Below are 24,265 nucleotides of genomic sequence, written 5' to 3'. Positions count from 1 at the left end.
TTCTAAAAAAATTTCGCCAACTAAACAAGGCCTGTACCTATATGCTCTGACTGCTGTTTTTGACGTGGTATCAGCTATGAATACTTTGTGCTCGCAACATTTCATTTCTGTTTCTAGGTATTAAGGTCCAAACCTTACGAGCTTTGTGATCTTATAAGTCTAAACTCTCTATTATGTCTGAGGCCAAAGGTTTGACACAGCTTGCATTGGGTTGAGTTCGTGCTCAGTGCTGGAAGTAGTCGTCGTTTATTTTTTTCAGTTTGTGGCTGGCTTTCTACTGCTTTGATTGGGTATTTTACCTGGATCTTTGTTCTTAATGCAACGATATGCAGTTCTCCCATGCACTTGAGAAAACTTTGTGATGCTATTCTAATTCGCTGTTACAATTTCACCAAGGCTGAACTATATACTGCTGTAATCATTGTAGGTCATTTGCTTTTTTTTTTTTCTGTTAGACTGTATTACTGGTCCTTACTAAGACCCCACATTTTTTGTAATCATCAGAATGGCTTTGACCCATCCGCTGCATTCTGATTTATTTATTTTGCGAAACCTGATTTTAATATTTATGATATAATGGAACTGATAGTTATACTTATACTGCTCTTTATCTTCAAAATAATAAACTTTTGCCAACTATCCAGACAACAGTCCCAACTATAGGAGCAATCATATCTGTTCTTTTGATGTCACATTGAAGCTAAGATAGTAAGTTTGACAAGTAGAAAGTGAGGGCGTACCCAGCGCAGAGAGCTTCCGCTCTGTGCGGGGTCTGGGGAAGGGTGTCAGTGGCAAGCCTTACCATCGCCTGTGCAATGCGAGGAGACCGCGACTCGAACCCGGGACCTTCCGATCACAGATGGTAAGATTCTACGCTTGCACCAGGCCAAGTGAGAAGAAAAATATTTTATTGGCTAAGATAGAAATTGACCTCTAACTGCATAATAGCACAAGAAGAAAAATATTTTATTGGCCATCTGTTGATTATCGGTTTTAACTACTTAAAAGTAATTCCAGATAATCATAGAAATGAACTGAAATATCTGCAATGACTGCTGCTCCGTAATTTTTGTCGTAGGGCTTTATGTGTTTCACAATTGCTATGTTTCAAAGGTATGTGTTATCTGACTGACTATTCTTGTTCAGACTGATGCTGCCGAATACAGAGCATTTAAGATCAAGAGAACCGCAGGGCCTCTGGCCATTAGGAGGCTACACATCATCCCAATTGTTCATGTGTTTTATAACTCATGTAAAATATTTGAAATATTCAAACATCTCAGCATTCATTCTAAAGATTTGCTTTGACGATTGACCTTATGTTCCTTACTCTATTTTGTGACAAATTCTGGTTAGAACATGGTTGTCTACGTGCGCATGGCGCGCGCAAATCACTAGTACCATATAGGCTCCCCAACATGGAGCTCACGCTGAGCTAGAGCCTGAGGTTCAGGTCTATCTTGCAACTCTGCGCCTCCTCCTCCTCCTTCGTCGGCACTTCAGGGTCGCCGCTGGCGGCAGCGCCACTGTCGACGGCGGCGGACCACCGGAGCCCAGCGATCCCAGAGTCGAGGACGGCTGGGGCAGGGGCCCTCGACGAGGAGCCGTAGCCGTGAGGCGTGTAGACTGGGCGGTCGGCACCGGCGTGGCGGGTGAGCCCCGCCATAGACGGCTGCGTGTGCGCATGCGCGGCCCACCCGTGGTGCATGCCGTAGAACGGCGCCGCGGCAGAGCCCCGTCCGAACCCAAGGAACGGCGACGGCCTGCTGCCGCCGCCGGCAGAGTACGACGGCCAGGCGTGTTGGACGAAGCGGAGGTGGTGTGGCGGCAGGAAGGGGTCGGTGGCGCCTCCGTACAGCCCGCGCCCCGCCACCGCAGCGACGGCGCCGCGCTTGGCGAGCGAGCGCTCGCGCTTGTGCGCGTTCTGGTGGCCACCCAGCGCCTGCGAGGTGTAGAACTTACGCTGGCAGTAGTTGCACTTGAACGAGCGCTTTGCCGGAGTCTTCTCCTCCTCCGCCACCGCCACCATTGCCTTCTCCTTACCTTTTCCCGGCGACGCTGTCTCCACGGCCTTTGCCTCCGGCGGTTCTGAGCCGAGCGCGCCGAGGAGGTCGAGCTCCTTTGCCGCCGACGACGCTTCCTCCTCCTCCTTCCTCGGCGCCTGTACCTCCTCTCCGTCCTCCACCTGCTTCACCCCCATTCCCTCAACCTCCATGGACGCGGTGCGGGAGCTCGATCCCTTGTCCATATGAATCTCGTTTCGCTCTGCACTGGTGTGGAGTTATTATATTAGCCGGGGTTTGGCGCCTACTTATACAAGAAACAAGAAGGAGAGGGTTAAATGTGGAGATAATCTAGAGGAATGCAAGTTCACCTGCCAAATTTACAGATCGCGCATGATCACAGGGTGTTAGTGGTGGAGATCACGGCCTTAATGCTCAGTAATCACACTTGTGATCTCTGATGATCTCGCTGCTTCCTCTGTTACAACACAAACCCCTCCTCCTCTCCCAACGTATTCGCGGCAACGGAAATTAGAATCCCGTGCCCACCTCTCCTTGGCGCGACGATCCCGCGCCTTGGCGTCGCTCCCCGATACCCCGCAATTGAGAAGGAAGGCCTCCATCACCGCATCCCATCACGCGCCGCCCTCGCTCCGTGCCCTCCGGCGCTCGCTTCACCAATCAGCTCTGTCTTCTCCCCTTCACCCCCGCGTGCGCGCGCGCTCCCTTTCTCGTGCGGCAACTGCGCGACCGCGCCGACGCCGACGCCGACGCCCGACGGCAGGTGCCCAGGTCTTCGCCATTCGCCAGGCCTTGGTTCCATCTTCGCCGGAGACGACCACCCATCCGCACCCCTTTTCCGTTCCTGCCGTGCGAAACCGGGCATCCAAACCCGAACTTCAGCTACTTCGCTATTTGTTCCCCATTTTCTATTCCATGTAATCTTATTGGTGACGCCCTGGTATTTGTCAATAGGACTGTAGTTGGGATGAAGTGCAAATATGGCATTGTCCTGGTAAGATTTGGCTTTCTCAAAAAAAAAAAAAAAAAACCTTCGGTTCAGTGCTAAAGTTGTTTGAGTTGCCCAAGTCACGACTGCATCCCCATTTGGTGGTTGGTCCTTTAGGGTGTTGATGAGAAGCTGGTTAACCTCAAAGATAATCACCATGTTCGTTTGGGTTTGTTTGACTGATAAGCCATGGCTGAAAATACTGTTGGCTGATTTGGTGTGAGAGAAAAATACTATTCGTTGGCTGAAAAAGTACGACTTATAAGCCAAACAAGCCCAAACGAATAGGGCGAATGCTGGAAGGGTCAAACCGCAGGATCCATTCAGTGCACCGGCACTCAGGCTTGGTAATGCCTTTACAAGTGACTCAAAATTGATAGTGGTTTTGATGCAAAATCATGCCATTGATGAATAAATAGAGGGGCAGGATGAAAGATGTTGTATCTATTGAAATTTTTTCCTTTTGAATTTTCTTGGTGATACATGTTCTTTTCTTGCAAAGGTTCATGTTCCATTAGCCATTTTTTATGAATTATGTTTGTTTTCACAAATTACTTTTATTTATTGTCATTTGCAGTCTGTTGCAGGTTTAGCAGCAGATGGCAGGCAAATTGTTTCATAGTTGTATCGACGTGAGTGCAAAGGCTCTTTGTGTTAGTTTTTACATGAATTATGTCTTCCATCAGTTGCGTGCTCATTTTCAGTATGGATGGCATTGTTTTTACGTAGCATTACGCTTTAGGAGTCTTGTGAATTTGAAATACATAATGTTTACTGACTTCACAAAATTGAACATAAATACTTCGGTGCTCCATTGGGTAAGGGAAGACAGGTTGCAAAGACGTAAGCTTACAATTTTTTTATTTTGTTCTTAATGCTCTCTTTGTTTCTTGTTCTTCCGTTGCGAGTGCATAAAACACATTCAAATAAACATTTATTGCTTATTGTAACAGCATGTATAATTCCTTGCAATCACAAATAAGTGACGTTGACATGGTCTTCAGCAGTTCTTAGTGTTTCCCATATTTTTTTGAGGTCAACTTGGGGGGGGGGGGTTGGGAGGGGTACGAAAAATCCCCATGTGATTTCCATTCCACAGATGCCGGTGACCCGGTGGGTGGAGGGGCAAAGCCCTTAAGGTTTTACATCAAGTGATCAGCAGTTGGGGGGAGGATGAGATTACATAGAAAACAAAAATCTCCAGTTACTAGCGATCACAAGGTCCTTTCTCGGGATCCTGCAGCTCCAGGATGCCGCTGCTTCCTTGCAGGTGGCGATGAGCCTGTCAGTGCTGGGTTCTAACCCGCTGAACACGACGTCGTTCCTGTGGCGCCAAATCTCCCAGCAATAGAGCAAGATCAGAGGGTGAGCCACCTTCTCGTGCACATGGGGCGGTACCTGAGTCTTCCAAAGTTCAGCGACCTTGGCGATTCCCGCCGGCCGCCATCCGATCCGTTCCCAGAAACTACGAACGAAGGAACAGCCGGAGAAAATGTGATCGGCGCTTTCGTCATACATCTTGCAGATCTCGCACCGTGCATCGATATCCTGGAGGATGTGTTTGTGAACTAGGGACGTTCGGCAATGGATTCTTTCCTTGGTGAGCAGCCACCCGAAGAACTTAACTCGTGGGGGAGCGAAGTTCTTCCAGACGAACTTGAAGGATGGGCACGGGCGCTCTCCTTGCGTCGAGGCGCGGTAGATCATGCTCGAGATGAGTTTGTGGGAGTCGTCCTCGAAGAAGCTCGTCCTCTTGTCGCGGGCGTCGTTGAACCCCACGCTGTGGAGTAGCTCTTCTAGCCGCTCCAACTCAGCGGTGGCTTGAGCGGTCAGCCGTCTTTGGACGAGGTTCCGCAGCCCCGTGTCCATGACTTCCCGCACCGATGTCGCCCTCCCAAATAAACATAGGTTTTAGTTGGAAGACACAATGTCTAAGGTATACAGAAGACACCTTAGCTGATTTTTGTGCTGACAATTTAATTCTCTTTGTTGTGCTGTTCAATGCTCACATGTTTCTTCCTTTGTCAAAAACTTATAGATGGACTAATTTGTAATTTGGTAATGTAAACTACAAATTACCCTGGCTGATCCCAATTTTACAATGCAGAGAAGATGTGGCATACGAAGTTTGTGTCCTGCGTGAAGGCGATGAGATGGGCCATCTCAATATGGGACTGGTCGCTAAACCATTTCAATATGCACCAATAGTGGACCTCCTCTAAAGAAGAAAAGATTTGTGGATGCATGACAATTCATGAGGCATTATAACTCTCTGACTTTATGTTAGCCAAGACAATACATTAGTGTAGTGTGCTGGATTATCATTGTCATTGTTAGAATCAGGTAATAACCAAGGGAAAAATTTCTCAGGTAGCAAGCCCTTGCAAATCTTTACAATTAAAACGACCCATATTAATTAGTATCTTGAAGGAAGCAGAGACTTATATCTAGATAACTATATCTACGGCTGAGGATTGTTGAATCTGTTCCAAAAATAACTAATAATTATTTTCATGTATCTGTTTTGGTCTTCTGTATGATGTTAGATGCTTCAGCGGTTCAGCCTTGAATCTGAATGGTCCTAACTCCGAACTTCAATTTTAATTCCACATAATCATAGAAATGAACTGAAATATCTGCAATGACTGCTGCTCCGTAATTTTTGTCGTAGGGCTTTGCCAGATATATGTGTTTCACAATTGCTATGTTTCAAAGGTATCTGTGTTATCTGACTGACTATTCTTGTTCAGACTGATGCTGCCGAATAGAGGAAATTAGCTATGGATGATGCAGATAATGTAAGCATACATCCTTATGTGCTATCCCTCTCATTCTTTTACTCATGGGCAGTGACATTCTTGATATCCATGTCAGAGGAGGATCTTATCTGAAAACCCAGCCTTACAAACGGAACATGAGAAAGAAGATTTTGCACCAAAGTTGATAAGAGGGATATAATAGGACATGTTGGAAATCTACCATGAAATATAACAGTACATATGTTGGAAGTCTACCATGGATATAATAGCTGATGATATGAAAAAAGCTCTTTTCTGATTGCAAAATTTTTGTCCATCCGATCTGGAACTGACAAGGAGACAGATGATTCAAAAGGTCATGTGGATATTGAGTTTTCTGATGGCACATCTCTTGATGTTCTCTTATATGGAGATTTGGCATCTTGTCCATTGTATAGAAGAGTCCTTTCCAGTAGAATTACTTGTTTGCACTTTTGCAGTGGTAAATTTGTTGGAGAAAGCTGTTGAACAGATTCAGGCTGTCGTAGCAGTTGTGCAGCAGACAAGCCCGACAGCTTGAATGTTTGTTTCAGCTGAAAATAGTATTTATCCAGAATAGAAGCAGTTATACGCTACGTTTTTTCCCATACCAAAATCTAAATGTGCAATATCCATACCCTACCCAATTAGCATGCTGCCTGGGTATGGATTTGGGCGTGGTTCTGGATGTCCAGCGGCCGCTAACTGAGACTGCTGCTACTACTGAAGAAACAAACTGGGACCTGTCACTTGTGTACAGTCTGCTGCTGTGAACTCTTCCAAGCAAATCAGCTGTTGGGTTTTACTATATATATCTTCTGTGGTGATGTGATATGGCTACGTGGTAGCTGATGTAATTCTTGCCGCCCTTGTGGAAATTGTCTATGTGAATAAATGATTTATTTTCGAGAGCTTTCTGTGCTTCAAGTGCTGTAAATATCTTTTTGTTAAGCTAGTACAATGAGCGTACGTGTGAAGCCTAGTAGTATAATACATACAGTAACGAGTAACCTAGTATTCCAAATTGTGGATAACTCTTATAGTAAATAAAGATTCCAAAAAAGTACAATAATGCTTCGGCTAGGGCGTCCGTCCCATGTCGGTCCGTCCGAATGCGGCTAGCTGGGCCAGCGGACCAGCCCACAGCCTGCTCCCGCATAAAGAGTTTCTAAAAAAAAGAAATAAAATAGAGTTACACTCCGTTCCAAATTTCGCATCGGCCGCTGAGGGCGCCTCCACCACACAGCCGCCCTTCACTCGCCTTCTCCGCCATTGTGGTCGTGACCCTCCCCCACTCCATGGCGGCTCGAGCAAGCCGTTGGCGCGCGGCCGGCGGGCTCAAGTAAGCCGCTGACCCTCCCCTACCCCGGCCGCTGGCACCCTCTTCAGGTCCAGCAGGGTCTCCTCTCCCTCGGGCGACGACGGGCATGGCGGGGGGCGTGCGGGTGCGCACCATCCAGCGCCGCGCCGATCCCCCTCGCCCGTCGTGGAAGGGGAAGTAGGTGAGGCTGGCGCCTACGCCCCATCCACGTACCTCGCGTTGTCGGCACGAAGGGGAGGCCTGCGCTACCCTAATTACCCACCAGGTATGTCATGGCCGCGCGGCGATGCTGTGTTTCAAGTGTTTCTGGACATTTTTCCAGATATGCTGCAAGCCTATGTTTCAATTGTTTCAGTTATTTCAGAGGTATGTTTTAATTATTTCATGCGGATGTTGCAAAAGTAGATCGGAATGTTGCATATGTTGCAATGATTGTACACGTATGTTGCAAGCATTTATCCCAATGTTTCATCTATTTTTTGTACACGTATATTGCAAGTGTTTCAGACGCATGTCTCAAGTGTTTCATCTGGCTTCTTTTGTATGTTGCATCTGGATGTTGCAAAAAGTAGATCGGGATCTTGCACATGTTGTAATGGTGTTTTAACTTTATGTTCCAAATGTTTTATCTGTTTTAGACATATGTTGCAAATGTTTCATCCGGATTTTGCAAAAGTAGATCGGGATATTGCATGGCGCGACCGATGGCTGTCACTACTGCTGGGGCATAGTCGTGGGTCAACTCACGTGGGTTTCCCCGTGTGGGGTGTGGGGTAGGCACGGGTCCCTGCGACGGACGCGGGCGTGGGTCCTGGGACGGGATGCGGGACGTGGGAGCGGCGCAGTTGTTGGAGCCGTGCCTGGACGCGACGTCCCGTCCGTACGTCCGGACGCTAGGCCTTCAAAAAAAAGTACAAAACAGTACTGAAACACAGTTGACATTCGTCTTGTTCGCTTGGACTGTTTATCGGTCATGGTACATTATTTTTCTCTCACATCAAAAATAGTATCAGTCGGCTTATCAGCCATAGAAACCATCAGTTGAACGAGACGATTGTCTGCATACTATCTTGCTTGGATCCGATTTTGAAGAGAACTGGGGAGTACTAAATTTAACTCCCCTATCAGTGATGTTAATTTGAGTAAATTGGATACGTATGAAATATCGGATTCCGAACAAAAGTACTGAAGTTTCAGCTTATACGAAATATTATATTCGAAATCTTACGGCTGAAGATCATTTTACTAGTCCTACGGTCATTAATTTTTTTTAGGGGAGGGCAAAATATTTAAATGCGACTCTAGCATGTTGTTTGTTAATCATGTAAGCGTGGGTTGTAGCCCATCCCGTGCAATAACGCGTGGGTCTATTTGAATGGATGGGCTACGAACACATCCTAACTCCCCAGTGTCCCGGTCCTCACTACACTATTTATTTTATTTCTTGCTGATCGACATACTTTCTGCAGCTTATATGCCTGGTCGGCTGGTCCTTATTGAACTCTAGTATTATGGAATCAAATCAAAGAGGAAAATACATGGGTCTTTTAACTTGACGAGAGGTGTCATCTAGGTTCCTATACCTTTGAAATATTAATTCTGGCTATATGAACTTGGATTCCAGTGTCATCTGGGTTCAAACCCGCTCTAGATATTGACGTGGCATGTTGACGGTACGCTGACGTGGCTTCTACATATGGGATCCACATGTCAGGTGAAATATATTTTTATTTTATATTTTTTCTTGTCACTTTTTTCTCCCTCTCCTGTCTCACCCGCAAAAACACGCACGCCGGCACGGCACGAGTGGCGATGGCGGGCGGGCAACGTGGTCCTCCGGCGAGCCTGCACTGGCGGGTAGCGTCGTTTCCGGTCGAGGGTGGCAGCGCGGCGTTTGGCGCGGTCGATGGCGGCGGCGCGTGCTACCATCGACAGTGGCGGGCTAGAGACTTGGTCGACGGCGGCGGAGGAATTGCCCCAGATGGATGGATCAACGATGATCAGGTCCGGGGGGCCGCGGATCAGATGCATGCGCTAGCTCTCGCAATTATTTGCCGGCCGGCCGGCGCTGTCGCCGTCTCCATGTACGCTCGCTGCGGACCACCGTCCGGCTCCGGCCGGCCGTCTCCACGTGCGTGCGTGATGGCTGTTCTTGTGCAGTACCCAGATCAATCAGGATTCAGGAAAGGATCAACTGGTGTTACACCTGCCTGATTGCATTGGATAATGAATGACGTATTGACGTTGCTGAGGCTTGGGAGAAGACCGGTCTTCACTGCCGCCGGAGCGACCGCCGTAGAGGCAGCAGCCGGACGAGGCGAGGCCGACAGGGAGCAGAGCGCGTCGTCCTCGGCGTCGTCGGCCGCCGCCGCGTTCGCAGCCAACATCGACGCCGTAGCTGTATGTGCGCAGCACCCACACGACGGCGTCGCGTCTTCTCCGGCAGGCGGCGGAGGCCCTGACGGCGAGCGCACGGGCCTCCGGGAGGTGCGGCTCCGGCGCTACGGCGGAGGCCGAAAGCGAAGCGGCGGCGCGGGCTCCTCGAGCGCGCTCTGCTCCTCTCGCTGCTTCCCAGAGCGGGACCAGCACCCCCGCCGCTTCTGACGCCAGGATGGACGCCGCCGCGATCGATCTTGAGCCGCAGCGCCCTGCGCGCGTCCTCCTCCCTGATCACCGCCGCCACGCCGCCGCAGTCGCACGCCGCGGCCGCGTCGCTCGCGGGAGCCGCTGACGCTGCCGATGCCGCGTCGACCCCGGGTGTCATCACCAGAACGACGATTAGCAGGAGAGCGAGCCTCGCTAGCGACGAGGAAGAGGAGCCCGAGCTCGCGGGCGTCCATGGCGTGTCGTGGACGTGCGCGTGCGCATGTGCCTGGCGAGGGAGAGAAAGGGAGGGAGGGAGTCGGCGCTGCGCGCGCGTTGTGCTGGAGGCAGCGGCGTGGCCGGGGGGAGGCGGCTGCCGGCGTCGGGAACCCGCTGGAGACGGTCTTCGGCGCCAGGCCCGGTCCTGGCGGGGGTCGAGCAGTGCCCCCGCACTGGGCCCTCGGATCCTTGGGGCGCTCCCAGGAATCTAAAGGCAGCGTTGGTTTGGCTGTCAGGCACGTTGCCAGTTTAATTTGCGACAAGGTCAACCTTGTGGCATCGTTTCACTTAATGCTCAAGTTGTAGCCTATACTTGTATAATCTCAGCTTCTATACATGTGCTTGTGCAACGTGACGTGATCCACGTGACTTTGTCAATAGACTATTAATTCCTACTTCCTCTGTCCCACATTATAAGACGTTTTGATAATTCTATATTCATACCTTTTACTATGTATCTAGACATAATATATTTAGGTGTATAGCAAAAGTTATGAATCTAAAAAAGCTAAAATGTCTTATAATTTGAAATGGAGTACCTTTTATCGTTTATTCAGTCTCACTATTTGTTACTTCGTCCATCCTAAAATAAGTATATACCCTATTAATCAAGGAGTCAAATATTTTTAAGTTTGATCAAATATATATACACAATAATACTAATATTTATTATGTGCAATAAGCATTATTACATTAGTTGTGCATTATATATTTATAATAAACTATTTTAAGATACAAATATTGATATTATTTTATAGTTAAATTTAAAAGAGTTTGACTCTCTGAGAAGCGTGATGTGTGTTTATTTTAAGACAGAATGAGAATATGTTAAATACCAAACTAAAACACCGTGATCGATCCCCTGCACATACGGATTGGCGCACAAAATTACATAATCATTTTTTACCTGTAAATATTAAATTGCTTGATAATTTTAGATGTGTTTATTGGTAACATTTCATATGCATATTTTTCCCTTTATTTCAATTTTTAAGGGGCCTTCATCTATGATTTCGCTCTAGGCCCTTAAACCCTCAGGACCGGTCCTGTTCGGCGCGTGACGAAAGAGAAGAACGGAAGTGAGAGAATGACCTGACAAGTGGGCCCCATATATATATATATATATATAGGGAGAGGCTATTCAGTAGCCGGCTACAAAATAAGTTATTCTGTAGCCATCTCCATTTACTATAATTTTATATACTAATTTACCATAATGTCAATACATATTTACGATAGTTGGGTTACTATAACACATGGGGATATTTACCATAACGTTATATTAAACCACTTAGTAAGGAGTTACTATAATCTCGTAAATTAACATAGTAATTATCATAACTTAAAATGGCTACAGAATAAGTTATTCCGTAGCCAGCTACAGGATAGTAGTTATATATATATATATATATATATATATATATATATATATATATATATATATATATATATATATATATATATATATATATATATATATGATGTATAGTCAGCGTGCCATGTCAACCCCGTATAGAGTGGGTAAAAACACGTTTGGATCTAGACGACATCCTAAGGCAAGTTTACGGACTCAGAAATTACATTTGAAGAGTACAGGGATCTAGATTACACCTCGAGCCAAGTGAAGGGACCGATCATGAATTTTTCTCCAAATCAAATATATATACAAAAGACAAGAAGCTAGTCTTCAGGGAAAATTGACTTTCCTCTGCCTTGGAAATGTTGAATGGAATGGAATCAAATAGACGTGTGAAGTTTCCCTATAAACTTTTCCAACTTTGCTATTGTTAACACCCTGAACTTTTGGCAAATCTTAATCCCCAACTAAGCAGCTAAACATCGGTAACATAACAAATAAACTACAGACAAGTATTATGACTTCTGCCTGCTCCATATATATAAGCTTTGTAGCTTGTAGCAAAGCATGAGAAATGGGTGGTCATCAACTCAAACACTCCCAGGGTTACCTCTCTTGGAAATTCGTGTAGATGCATTGTAGTTTGTGATGAAAGGCTCGTTGAGTCGAGGTATTGTAGCTTGTAAATTCACGGTAGCTGGATCGAAGGGGGAATGTACATTTCCGCGTGCAGCAAAGCTGATTGTTGTTTTTGGTTCCATCCGAGTCCACTTGAGCATGGCCAGATTCCTGGCTTTCTTTCATAAGAAATGCCCCAAGATCCTAGACGTGGATCAAACGAACGGTGATCATTCCACTGAGCAAACTTTGGAAAGATGTAGTTAGCAATTCAGCATAGGAGTAAATGTTTGAAAAAAATATGATCAGCTTAGTAAGCAAAAACTGGAGAGCAAATCAGCAGGAACCAACTTCCAGAATAAAAAAAAAATTCCCAGAAACAATAAAAATGAAATAAAAATCCAGAAACAAAAATAAGGAAAAAGCCCGGAGAAAAAATTAAAAAAAAAAACTCAGAAACCAAGAAATGAAAAAAATTGCGGTGAGCGTGGATCGAACACGCGACCTTCAGATCTTCAGTCTGACGCTCTCCCAACTGAGCTATCCCCGCTTTGGCTTTTTAAGTCAAACATGTTCATTCTAATATCAAAAGTATTCATCCACCTTTTAAGTCAGTTTAGTATCCAGTACTCAGTACATTACACACCTGGTGTACATATAAGTACTGAATATGGTAGTAGATTGCACGAATGGGAAACATATAAGTACTGAATATCTAAATGACATGTAGTAAAAGGGATACATGAAATTTCTTTAATGTATTAATTGATTTATTATTATTTTTTGCTGTGCACATACATGGTGTTTCTAACCCCACTCCAAAAACAGAAGACTAAAGTTAAAATCCCGAGTTTGTCTGTATAATCTCAAAAACCTATGTCATATGCTTCATGGAACACCAATATGAACACCCTCTATTTCAAGTATTCCTGTATCATCCACTCTCAAAACTTCTGACTACTGTAATCTGTGCAACTGCTCAAAGAAATCCACACCATGACGAAGATCCATTTTTCCTGAACTCTTCACAAGGAGCAGGAAAAACTTCATGCGCCTCTCCATACACGGACTCGCAATGCCACCTGTCCTGCCGCCGTATGCCTCTTAAGCTAAAGTTTCTGAAGCAGATCCCTTCATAAACTGCACCAGGTACTGCCTCCAGCATTGGTGCTCGCTGCAGGTCTACACCGACAACGTCACTGATAAGCACATTGCTGATCCTTGGTAGTGCGGTTCGGTCATAGTTGTCATCAGAATGGTCATCTGCACCTCGACTGAATCTTATTGGTACCTTGACCTTCTCCATCGTCACATTGGCTATGGTGATGTTGGTTATGTACCCACCCCGCCCTACATCAGTCTTGAGCCTCACGGCTTGCGCAGAGTTCCATACGTGGAGGTCACGGACAAGCACATTAGATATGCCTCCTGACATCTCGCTACCAAAACCTACACCTGAGCATGTCGGAGTTGTGCCTGAAACCCTCTGAATGACGATGTTTGTACTCGGTTTGCCTAGAGAGATCCCGTACTGATCCCAACCACTCTTGACAGCAACAAGATCATCTCCGCTTTCGATGTAGCAGTCTTCAATGCAAACTTCCGAGCTCGAGTCTGCCATTGTACAGCAAGAGAGCTGTCAGTAAAGAGTTCATCCTTTGCAAAACAGATTCACTAGTGGCGAATTTAAAATATATCTAGTTGTTAAAAATCCCAAACATATAGAAAACCATGATGATAAAACTGCATTTGGCTTGGCTAATTCTCAGAAAGACAAACAGTAGGACGCTAATGAAAATAACAGCACAAACCTGGATCGATGCCATCTGTGTTTGGAGCATTCAGGGGAGCCAGTATGGTCAAATCCTTCATCACCACGTTGCTGGCAAATAAATAGCAAATATTAATTTTCCCAGAACTTCATTTACATAGAATGAAAATGTTCCTATTAGGAAATGCAGCGGAATCAGCTTGGTAAACTGACCTGCAGTAGACCGGGTGTACTGTCCAGAAAGGGGAGTTGCGCAGTGTGATACTGGACACTAGGATGTTGGTTGAGTTCACAAGCTCGATGAGATGGCCTCTTGTGTGGTTCAAAGTTCGGTTCCACCATAGCTCCCACCACATATTTCCTTGGCCATCTATGGTCCCGTTGCTACCTGATATTTGTGAAGTGCATTTTCAAGTTATACATCAACACTAATTCTTGAGATGATATGGACCAAGACTAAAATTCAAGCCTATGCCATTACCAAAAAAAAGACTCAATTTTGTTTTACTCAAATTTTGATTTATTAACTTAATGAGGCAAATTTTTATTTATTAATCAATCATGAAAGTAGACATAGCTAAGAATTTGTCATACCAGTAATCACAACATCATTTAAGCCCTCTCCATGAATGAGGCTGATATGGCGTGGTCCTAACCGTTCCCTTCCACGCCCATAAGATGGCAAAGGGGCAATGAGAGGCCACTCTTCTGGATCCTGCATATCATAGTCCAACTTGCTACTCAATACTCTATGCAGTTTTGTAATGAGCATACACAACTATGAAGCGCTGGACATTCGCCTACTTAAATGTGAAGACATCAATATTCAATCTAGAATCTGTTAGTCGCTGAATTCTCACTCTTGGTAGTAGGAGAATTCTTACTCTCATCGAGAGAGGATGACACTAGGAGTTGGGGCAATTTTCTTGTCTATTTCTCACACAAGCTCACACAAATGCCATACCAACCTGAGGGGTTGGGGTTACATATTTATAGGCTGCTAGCCAGCCAAGCATATGCCAAGATGCTAGTCTAAGATGCTAGTCTAAGATGCTAATATGCTGTCCTAGCTAAGATGCTGTCCTCTAGTCTAAGATGCTGTCCTCTAAGATGCTATCCTCTAGTCTAAGATGTTGTCCTAAAAACAGAAAAACAGCCACAAGGACCATGACCATGTGAGCATCATAGCCCCACAAAGACCAGCCACACATGAGACTTATCCATCATTCTCCCCCTAAGTCTTGTGCGTCGTCTTGTGGGAGAGTTGAACCATCCCGGTCCTGGAGCAGAGCTCAAGGAACTTGATCCTCCCAAGGGGCTTGGTGAGCAGGTCCGCAAGCTGGTCCTTGGTGTTGATGTAGCTCGCCTTGATGCTCCCTTCCTCCAAACAGCCTCGGATGAAGTGGTACCTCACCCGGATGTGCTTGCTGCGTTCGTGGAACACGGGGTTCTTTGCCAGGGCCAGAGCGGACTTGCTGTCCACCCTGAGCTCCACCGCTCTGGTGTCTCTGCCGAGGAGATCACCAAGCAGTCGAGCGAGCCAGAGCGCCTGAGTCGAAGCGGTGGAGGCCGCTATGTACTCGGCCTCGCAGCTGGACAGGGCCACCACCTGCTGCTTGACCGACTGCCAGCTAACGAGGCACTTGCCAAGGAAGAAGAGGATCCCGCTCGTGCTCTTGCTGGTGTCGATGTCGCCGGCGTGGTCGCTGTCGCTGTACCCGACGAAGTGTGCCGCCCCAGGGCACCTCGGGTAGTAGAGGCCGTGGTCGAGAGTCCCCGCAACGTAGCGGATGATCCTCTTCACAGCCTGCTGGTGCTCCGTCGTCGGTCGCTGCATGAACCGACTAACGTAGCCGACGGAGAATGCCAAGTCCGGCCGTGTGTGGGCGAGGTAGCGAAGGCTCCCCACAAGACGCCGGTACTGCGTAGCGTCCACCTCTTCCGTCGTGCTGTCGCGGCTCAGCTTCAGCCTCTCCTCCATCGGAGTGAGAGCTGGGTTGCAGTCGGTGAGCCCAGCTAGCTCAACGACGCGCTTGGCGTAGGCGGTCTGTCGAAGCGTGATCCCAGAGTCATCCTGGTGTACCTCGATTCCCAGGTAGAAGGAAAGAGGCCCCAGGTCACTCATCTGGAAGGTGGCCTTCATCTCTTCCTTGAATGCCGCCACCTCCGCATCCTTGGTGCCGGTGATCACCAAGTCGTCGACGTAGACACCCACCAGCAGGGCATTACCTCCATTGCCCCGTCGGTAGATGGCCGCCTCGTGCGGGCTTTGCTCGAAGCCCATCCCCTTTAGCGTGGAATCCAGCTTGGCATTCCACGCCCTCGGTGCCTGCCGCAAGCCATAGAGGGCCTTGCGCAGGCGGAGCACCTTGCCCTCCTTGCCGGGGATCGCAAATCCCGGCGGCTGGTGCACGTAGACCTCCTCCTTCAAGTCGCCGTTAAGGAACGCCGACTTGACGTCCATGTGATGAACACGCCAGCCCTCCTGGGCAGCTAGCGCAAGGAGGAGTCGCACGGACTCCATCCGTGCCACGGGAGCAAAGGCGTCGTCGAAGTCGACCCCCTCCTGCTGCACGAAACCTCGTGCCACCAAGCGAGCCTTGTGCTTGACGATGGCACCGGCTTCATCCCTCTTCAGCTTGTACACCCACTTAAGGGTGATTGCGCGATGACCACGAGGAAGGTCAGCAAGCTCCCAGGTGCGGTTCTTCTCAACCGCATCCATCTCCAACTGCATCGCGGCGCGCCATGCCGCGTGTCTCTCGGCCTCTGCGAACGACCGAGGCTCGCCGTCGTCACACGCAAGGTGCAACTGCGCCTCCAGGTCCTCCAGGTCGTGAGGCACCAGTCCCGGCACCGGCTGGTCGCCGAGAAGGTTCTCCACCGTACGGTACCGCAACGGCTCACCGTCGTGGTACGCATCGACGCGCTCCTCGTCGTGAGAGAGCGGAGTAGCGAGCTCAACCGGGCCGTGCTCGACACGAGCTGGTGGTGGAGTAGACGTGCCCGGAGTGGTGCCTGTCGGTGCTGGAGTGCGTGGCGTTGCCGGCTGTGGTGGAGCCGACGAAGAGCTCATCGCAGCCGAGGTCCTGGCTGGAGAGCGTGGTGCTGTCGGAGTAGCAGGTGCCGGGGTCGGTGGAGGCTCGGAGACTGGGGTAGACGCGCTTGCCGAAGAAGAACTGCCTACTCCCCCAGTTCCCTCGAAGTGGACGTACTCGACAGTGAAGTCGTCGTACGTCGGAGCTGAGCCGTCGTCCACTGCCTTGTCCCACGCCCATCCTCGCCCTTCGTCGAACACAACGTCGCGCGCCGTGCGCACACGCTGTGTCTTCGGGTCGAGGATGCGGTAGGCCTTCGAGCCCTCCGCGTAGCCGATGAACACTCCCGGAGTGCTCCTGTCGTCGAGCTTGCTGATGTGGCCAAGCTCCTTGGCGAATGCGAGGCAGCCGAAGACCCGCAAGTGGGAGACCGCCGGCTTGCGCCCATGCCAAGCCTCGTACGGCGTCCTGCCGTCGAGCGCCTTGGTAGGCGAGCGGTTGAGGATGTAGACGGCCGTCACCACCGCCTCTCCCCAGAAGATAGCCGGCATCCCCCTCTGCTTGAGGAGGGCCCGAGCCATCCCCACAACCGTCTGGTTGCGCCGCTCGACGACGCCGTTCTGCTGCGGGCTGTACGGCGCGGAGTAGTGGCGCTGAATGCCCTCGTCAGCGCAGTACGACGCGAATTCAGCCGCCGTGAATTCGCCGCCGTTGTCGGTGCGCAGCACGCGCAGCTTGCGGCCGCACTCCGCCTCCGCAGCAGCCTGCGCGCGTCTGATGGCGTCCGCAGCCTCTCCCTTGCTGCCGAGGACCATCACCCACATGTAGCGGGAGAGGTCGTCGACGAGCAGCAGGAAGTAGCGTCGTCCTCCCGGTGTGGCCGGTGTCACCGGGCCACACAAGTCCCCGTGCACGAGCTCGAGCCTCTCCTTGGCTCGAAAGCTCGCCCGCTGGGGAAAGGGGAGTCGCCTCTGCTTCGTCAACACGCAGACGTCGCAGAGCTGCTCCACATGGTCGAGGCACGGCAGGCCTCGCACCATCTCCGTGGCACTGAGCCGCTTCAGGGCCTCAAAGTGAAGGTGCCCGAAACGCTCGTGCCACTGCCACGCCTCGTCGTCCCGACGAGCAGCGAGACAGAGGGGTTGTGCCACCTGCACGTTAAGGACGTAGAGTCGATTTGCGCTTCTGGATACCTTGGCAAGAAGGCGACGGCGACGATCCCAAATCCTCATGACTCCGTCCTCAACCACTACGCGCGAACCGTTCTCATCCAGCTGTCCCAAGCTGATGATGGAGTTCCTCAACGCGGGGATGTAGTAGACTCCGGTGAGCAGCCTGTGCTCACCAGACACGGCGGTGAAGATGATGGAGCCGACGCCCTTGATCTCCACGCCGGAGGCATCCCCAAACTTGACGGAGCCTCGGACGCTAGAGTCAAGCTCGGTGAAGAACTCCCGTCGACCGGTCATGTGATGGGTGGCGCCGGTGTCGAGGCACCACCCGTCAGTCTTGTCGTTGCCGGAGCTGTCGCCGAGGAGGGCGTGTGCTTTTGGCTCGTCAAGGTGGAGGAGAGCCGCTGCGGCCGGTGCCGCTGGAGGTAGCTCGATGCTGGCATGTGCCATGAACAGAGCCGGCTCCTCCTCCTCCGCCTGTGCGACGTGGGCCTGGCCGCGTCGTGGCTGTCGACAGTCCTTGGCCCAATGGCCAAGCTGGCCGCAGTTGCGGCAGGTGTCGTCTCGTGCCGGCTTGTGCCTGCCAGCGGCGCCGCCCTGGGCGCCTCCGCGGGCATCACCCTCGGCACGTCCTCGCGCCCCGGCCTGGGCGTCTCTGCGCGCCTTGCGCGGCTTGCCACGCTTGCGGCCGCCTGTCGCGGAAGAAGGCTCCCCCTTCCTCCGGTCACCTTGGCTGGCAAGCCACTGCTCCCGAGTGAGAAGGAGCTTCCCGCCAGTGGTGATGGGCCCCGAGAGGGACTGTGGCTCATCGCTGTCGACGACCTTGAGGCGACCTATCGCCTCCTCGATCGACATCGTGGAGAGATCCAGCAGAGACTCGATCGAGCGAGCCATCTGCTTGTACTTCTCGGGGACGCAGCGGAAGAGCTTTTCGACAGCTCTCTCCTCACCGTAGGTGTCGTCGCCGAACTGCACCATCTTCTGCAACAGAGTATTGAGACGGAGAGCAAAGTCATCAACGTCCTCACCTGGCTTGAAGGCCAGGTTCTCCCACTCCTTGCGAAGTGCCTGCAGTGTGGACTTGCGGGCGCAGTCGCTGCCGATGCGTGCCGCAGCGATGGCGTCCCAAGCCTCCTTGGCAGTCCGCTTGCTGGTAAGCGAGAACTGCATCTCGGGCGGGACTGCAGCGATGAGAGCATCCAGCGCCCGTCGATCTAGGTCGTAGTCGACGTCGCCGTACCGGACTGCCTCCCACATGTGCCGCACCTGGAGCTTTACCCTCATCACCGCAGCCCACTCGACGTAGTTGGTCTTGGTGAGGGTAGGCCACCCACCGCCGGGACCGACGTCCCTGACAACAGCCTGGAGCCCGTGGTGACCACGGTACCGATCCGGGGAGAGAGAGCCATGCTGCCTGTGAAGGCCGCGCTCTCCATCGACCCGTCGGTACCGATCCGGGGAGAGAGAGCCACGCTGCCTGTGAAGGCCGCGCTCTCCATCGACCCGTCCGCCACCGTTGCCGTGCGCGCCTCCTCCAGGAGCGCCGCCGCCGTGCGCGCCTCCTCCAGGAGCGCCACCGGCGCGTCCGCGCCTATCTGGGCTGCCGCCGCGCTCGTGGGCGTGCGCGGCCGCCCCAGGAGCGCCACCGCCGTGCGCGCCTCCTCCAGGAGCGCCGCCAGCGCGTCCGCGCCTGTCTGGGCTGCCGCCACGCTTATGTACGTGCGCGGCTGTCCACTGCGCCGCCCGCGCTCGCGCTGCCTCCCTCTCTAGCAGCTCGAGGTCCGCGTCGGCGGTGTCGTCAGCGGAGATGGAGCTGCCGATGCTGCCGCGCAGAGCCTCGACCTCCGCCGCCGCCGCACGCGCTGCATTCGCCGCCGCCGCTGCTTCCGCCTCCGCTCTGGCTGCTGCCAGCTCCGCCGCTGCTAGCCTCGACGCCCTTGCCGCCGCTGCAGCGGTCTCTGCCGCCGCTCGCTCGCGTTCCTCTGCCGCGGCAAGTTCGGCCTCCTGCCGACGCCGCGTGCTCGAGGCGACCGAGCGCTGAGACTGCCCTGCGGACATGACGCGCTACCGGGGGGCTGCTGCGTGGGGAGAGGGCTGCTTCAGACGAGCTGGGAGAGGAGTGAACAGGAGCGGCCGGAGGAGCTGCTGCTGCCAACAGCTGGGGCTGTTGTGGGGCTGGGAGAGAAGATGAGCAAGAGATGCTCAGGCTACAGGATAATACGGCTCTGATACCAGTTGTTAGTCGCTGAATTCTCACTCTTGGTAGTAGGAGAATTCTTACTCTCATCGAGAGAGGATGACACTAGGAGTTGGGGCAATTTTCTTGTCTATTTCTCACACAAGCTCACACAAATGCCATACCAACCTGAGGGGTTGGGGTTACATATTTATAGGCTGCTAGCCAGCCAAGCATATGCCAAGATGCTAGTCTAAGATGCTAGTCTAAGATGCTAATATGCTGTCCTAGCTAAGATGCTGTCCTCTAGTCTAAGATGCTGTCCTCTAAGATGCTGTCCTCTAGTCTAAGATGCTGTCCTAAAAACAGAAAAACAGCCACAAGGACCATGACCATGTGAGCATCATAGCCCCACAAAGACCAGCCACACATGAGACTTATCCATCAGAATCCAGTGCATGGTCCCCTTGAAGACTGTTTCCCCATGCTATCATGTTGGTATTATAAAGCCATCATGTTGGCATTATAATGACCTGATGAGTCTACAGTACTGTACAAATCATGCAGCTGTGTCTTTCTATGTGAATGTTGCTTGCCTTGGTTGACACAAATGAAATAACAAAATGGGCATAGATTGGCGCGCACAATATTTTGGACCTGGCATTAGCTGTAAAGGACGCAAGATGGCTTACAATTATCAATGTGTTCCAACTGAAGGTCACAAGTTCCCAGCAAATTCCTCTCAATTATACTCCACTTTATAGAACTATGTCATTGTTACTAGTTGGAAACTCAACATGATTTCTCTAATGATATCAAAGGTGATTGCAGTATTGCACTGTGGACAACATGTGAAGGGTGTAATGGCCCTAAATTAAACATCTTGATTATGGTTTCATTCCCATCTAGCTAGTACTTGTTTGTTTTGTTGGAAAGTACCTGTAGCAGGAGAATTGAACAGCTACGTTCTCAATTATGCTAGTTCCTTTGCAACCAATTCCTACTGAACCTCCTCACATGGATCATGAATACACAGTACTATCACAGTTCCTCCCTTTCTAGCAAATTAATCTGCCCAATCCTGAACAGTCAACACATATTATTCTGCCTAGTCCGTACATGTTGTCACACTGGCATGACATGTCTATCTCTACCGGATGGACCAAAAACACGGATTATTGGCTCCTGCACAAAGCTCCAAACCAGAGATTTTTCTGACCCTCTATTGGCTTTAGCACAAACAGATAAGACGGGGGTGGAAGCAATGTAAAGTACTACAAGGAGGTATCAACTGGGACCAACAGCCCAACACCAGTCCAGGTCGAAGCAGCAGTGGGGACAAAGCAAAGGCAAACATACTGCTTAAATATCGTTGGCTGATTTATTATGCTGAAAAAGTAACGCTGAGAAGCCAAACGAGCAGGGTTCACAAGGACCGCAGCAGGACCGGTCCTGAGGGTTTAAGGGCCTAGAGCGAAATCATAGACGAAGGCCCCTTAAAAATTGAAATAAAGGGAAAAATATGCATATGAAATGTTACCAATAAACACATCTAAAATTATCAAGCAATTTAATATTTACAGGTAAAAAATGATTATGTAATTTTGTGCGCCAATCCGTATGTGCAGGGGATCGATCACGGTGTTTTAGTTTGGTATTTAACATATTCTCATTCTGTCTTAAAATAAACACACATCACGCTTCTCAGAGAGTCAAACTCTTTTAAATTTAACTATAAAATAATATCAATATTTGTATCTTAAAATAGTTTATTATAAATATATAATGCACAACTAATGTAATAATGCTTATTGCACATAATAAATATTAGTATTATTGTGTATATATATTTGATCAAACTTAAAAATATTTGACTCCTTGATTAATAGGGTATATACTTATTTTAGGATGGACGAAGTAACAAATAGTGAGACTGAATAAACGATAAAAGGTACTCCGTTTCAAATTATAAGACATTTTAGCTTTTTTAGATTCATAACTTTTGCTATACACCTAAATATATTATGTCTAGATACATAGTAAAAGGTATGAATATAAAATTGTCAAAACGTCTTATAATATGGGACAGAGGAAGTAGGAATTAATAGTCTATTGACAAAGTCACGTGGATCACGTCACGTTGCACAAGCACATGTATAGAAGCTGAGATTATACAAGTATAGGCTACAACTTGAGCATTAAGTGAAACGATGCCACAAGGTTGACCGTGTCGCAAATTAAACTGACAACGTGCCTGACAGCCAAACCAACGCTGCCTTTAGATTCCTGGGAGCGCCCCAAGGATCCGAGGGCCCAGTGCGGGGGCGCTGCTCGACCCCCGCCAGGACCGGGCCTGGACCGCAGAGAGTCAGAGAGACCCAGGCCGTCCAAAGTCCAAGCATGTGACTCCAATACATCACCTCCACTGGCTGTATCTTTTTCTTTATTGCCGCCACGGATCATGGCATGTGACACAGTGACAGCACAGGCGCCGAATCTACTAGTTTGACGACGCGCAGTTCGACGACAATATGGAGCCTGGCCTGGTTTCCATTGTAAGTTTTTTCACTCTCTCCATCATCTTAAATTTTTGATACATGTATGGAGTATTAAATGTAGATAAAAAAAATAACTAATTACACAGTTTAATTGTAAATTACGAGACGAATTTTTTGAGCCTAGTTAGACCATGATTGGACAATAATTATCAAATACAAACGAAAGTGCTACAGTGCCAAATACTAATTCCTAACTTCAATCTAAACGAGGCCCAAATCCCAATATACTACTTAAAAAAAACACAATTCTAGCTTTTAACCCGAACATAGAATTGCATTTTTTTTTTCCAGACAGACGGAGTATACTCCTACCTACGAGGTTATGAACGAACGCCCTCTTATGTTCAGATTTTGGAGCACAGAAGTGAAAATGGAAATATTTGAACCACCAATGTAACGAAATTTGCTGTCCATGCATGGCAACTGAACAAAATCACGCATTTGTGCGCATGCTTGAGCAGAAATGCTAAGCAAAATTCAAACCACTCGTAAAGCGAAGCCGATGCACATAATTGTCGTATAAGAAAAAGCACGAATTGAATCGAACAGAAGAAGAATTGCGCAAGCAATGAATGAATCCGTGACCTGGGAACCGAGGATGACCGCGCCGCGGTGCAGGAAGAGGGTGAAGCGGCTGGTGAGGTTGAAGCTGCCCGTGAGCCACCTCCCGGGGGGCACGTCAAGCCTAGCCCCTCTCCCACCGGCCCTCGCGTCCAGCTCCGCGACGGCTCGCCGGAACGCCGCGGTGTTGGGCGTGGCGCCGTCGCCCACGGCCCCGAACTCCTCCACGGACGCCGCGACCGCGCGCGCCGGCCCCGCGCCCGCGTAGAACCCCGCACAGCTGTCTCCGGGCGCGGGCGCGTCGTGGGGGCGAGGGCGAGGAGGGGCGATCGGGAGGAGCCCGGCGGGTATCAGGCGCCCCGAAGCGAAGGCGGCGGGGACGCGCGTGAGGGCCAGGTAGGAGGCCGCGGCGAGCAGGGACAGGATGACGAGAAGAGGCGCCGGGCGTGGCCATGGGAGCGGGAGAGGGAGAGGCAGCGGCGAGGCGTCGTGGTCGTCGGCGGCCTTGGTGGCGTGCGCCATGGCGGGGCGACGCGCGTCGCTTTGCTTTTTGGACACGCCCGAAAGAAGGAGAGAAAAAGAGACCTGTCCGAAACAAATGGCTTTTCTGTTCTTTCGCACAAATTGCGTAAGCGTGTCGGGCCCCAACAACAAACGGATGGAACGGCACGGCCCGGCCCAACCAGGTGGTCGTTCTGGCTAACCGATGGGTTATCGTTGTTGGGCTGGGTCTGGACAATCGTTTGTGTAGTCTGACCATTTCTTCGACTGGGCCGTGATGAGGCCCACTCCGGTTTTGAGATTGTCTCGTGAGGCCCACCTCCGAGAGAAATTTACCGCCGCTGTGGCCTATATGGGTTCTACCGAGCATTTCCACCTAGTTTTCCCCCTCCCGACCCGGGAATCTTCCCTGCCGACCAGTCGGACAGGAGACCGCTGCCGACCCCCCTGCGCACTACAGGAACCACTAGCCGAGCTTCGATCATCAATACAAGACAGAGCTGCCTGGACTACCATCGATGCATCTGTTTCCAGAATGACG

At 50.1% G+C, this 24,265-nt stretch overlaps 2 protein-coding genes, 1 long non-coding RNA gene and 1 other non-coding gene across 4 annotated transcripts; 1 reads left to right on the top strand and 3 right to left on the bottom strand.

Annotated features, from left to right (window-relative positions):
• Nucleotides 1–879: 879 nt before the first annotated feature.
• LOC136469267 (zinc finger protein 3-like) lies at nt 880–2,215 on the bottom strand. Its single transcript, XM_066467527.1, has one exon. It carries the CDS (start codon nt 2,213–2,215, stop codon nt 1,436–1,438), a length of 780 nt encoding a protein of 259 aa, XP_066323624.1. The 3' UTR covers nt 880–1,435.
• Nucleotides 2,216–4,173: 1,958 nt separating this feature from the next.
• Nucleotides 4,174–6,693, top strand: LOC136476575 (uncharacterized). The gene is made up of 3 exons (XR_010763653.1): nt 4,174–5,355; nt 5,763–5,810; nt 5,887–6,693. It is a non-coding gene; the product is annotated as an uncharacterized lncRNA (long non-coding RNA).
• Nucleotides 6,694–12,424: 5,731 nt separating this feature from the next.
• On the bottom strand, nt 12,425–12,497 carry TRNAF-GAA (transfer RNA phenylalanine (anticodon GAA)). The gene has a single exon. It is a non-coding gene; the product is annotated as a tRNA-Phe (tRNA).
• A 189-nt stretch (nt 12,498–12,686) lies between these two features.
• LOC136476574 (probable polygalacturonase) lies at nt 12,687–23,865 on the bottom strand. Its single transcript, XM_066474455.1, has 5 exons — nt 23,248–23,865; nt 14,313–14,433; nt 13,932–14,106; nt 13,759–13,829; nt 12,687–13,561 (listed from the first exon to the last, which is right to left on the bottom strand). The coding sequence occupies exons 1-5, from the start codon at nt 23,743–23,745 to the stop codon at nt 12,927–12,929; spliced, it is 1,500 nt and encodes a 499-aa protein (XP_066330552.1). The 5' UTR covers nt 23,746–23,865; the 3' UTR covers nt 12,687–12,926.
• Between the last annotated feature and the right edge of the window lie 400 nt (nt 23,866–24,265).

Source organism: Miscanthus floridulus, chromosome 8, assembly GCF_019320115.1.
Source record: "Miscanthus floridulus cultivar M001 chromosome 8, ASM1932011v1, whole genome shotgun sequence".
Lineage (NCBI taxonomy): Eukaryota > Viridiplantae > Streptophyta > Magnoliopsida > Poales > Poaceae > Miscanthus > Miscanthus floridulus.
The sequence above is the reverse complement of the archived record's forward strand: the minus strand, read 5'-3'. Positions and strand labels throughout refer to the sequence as shown.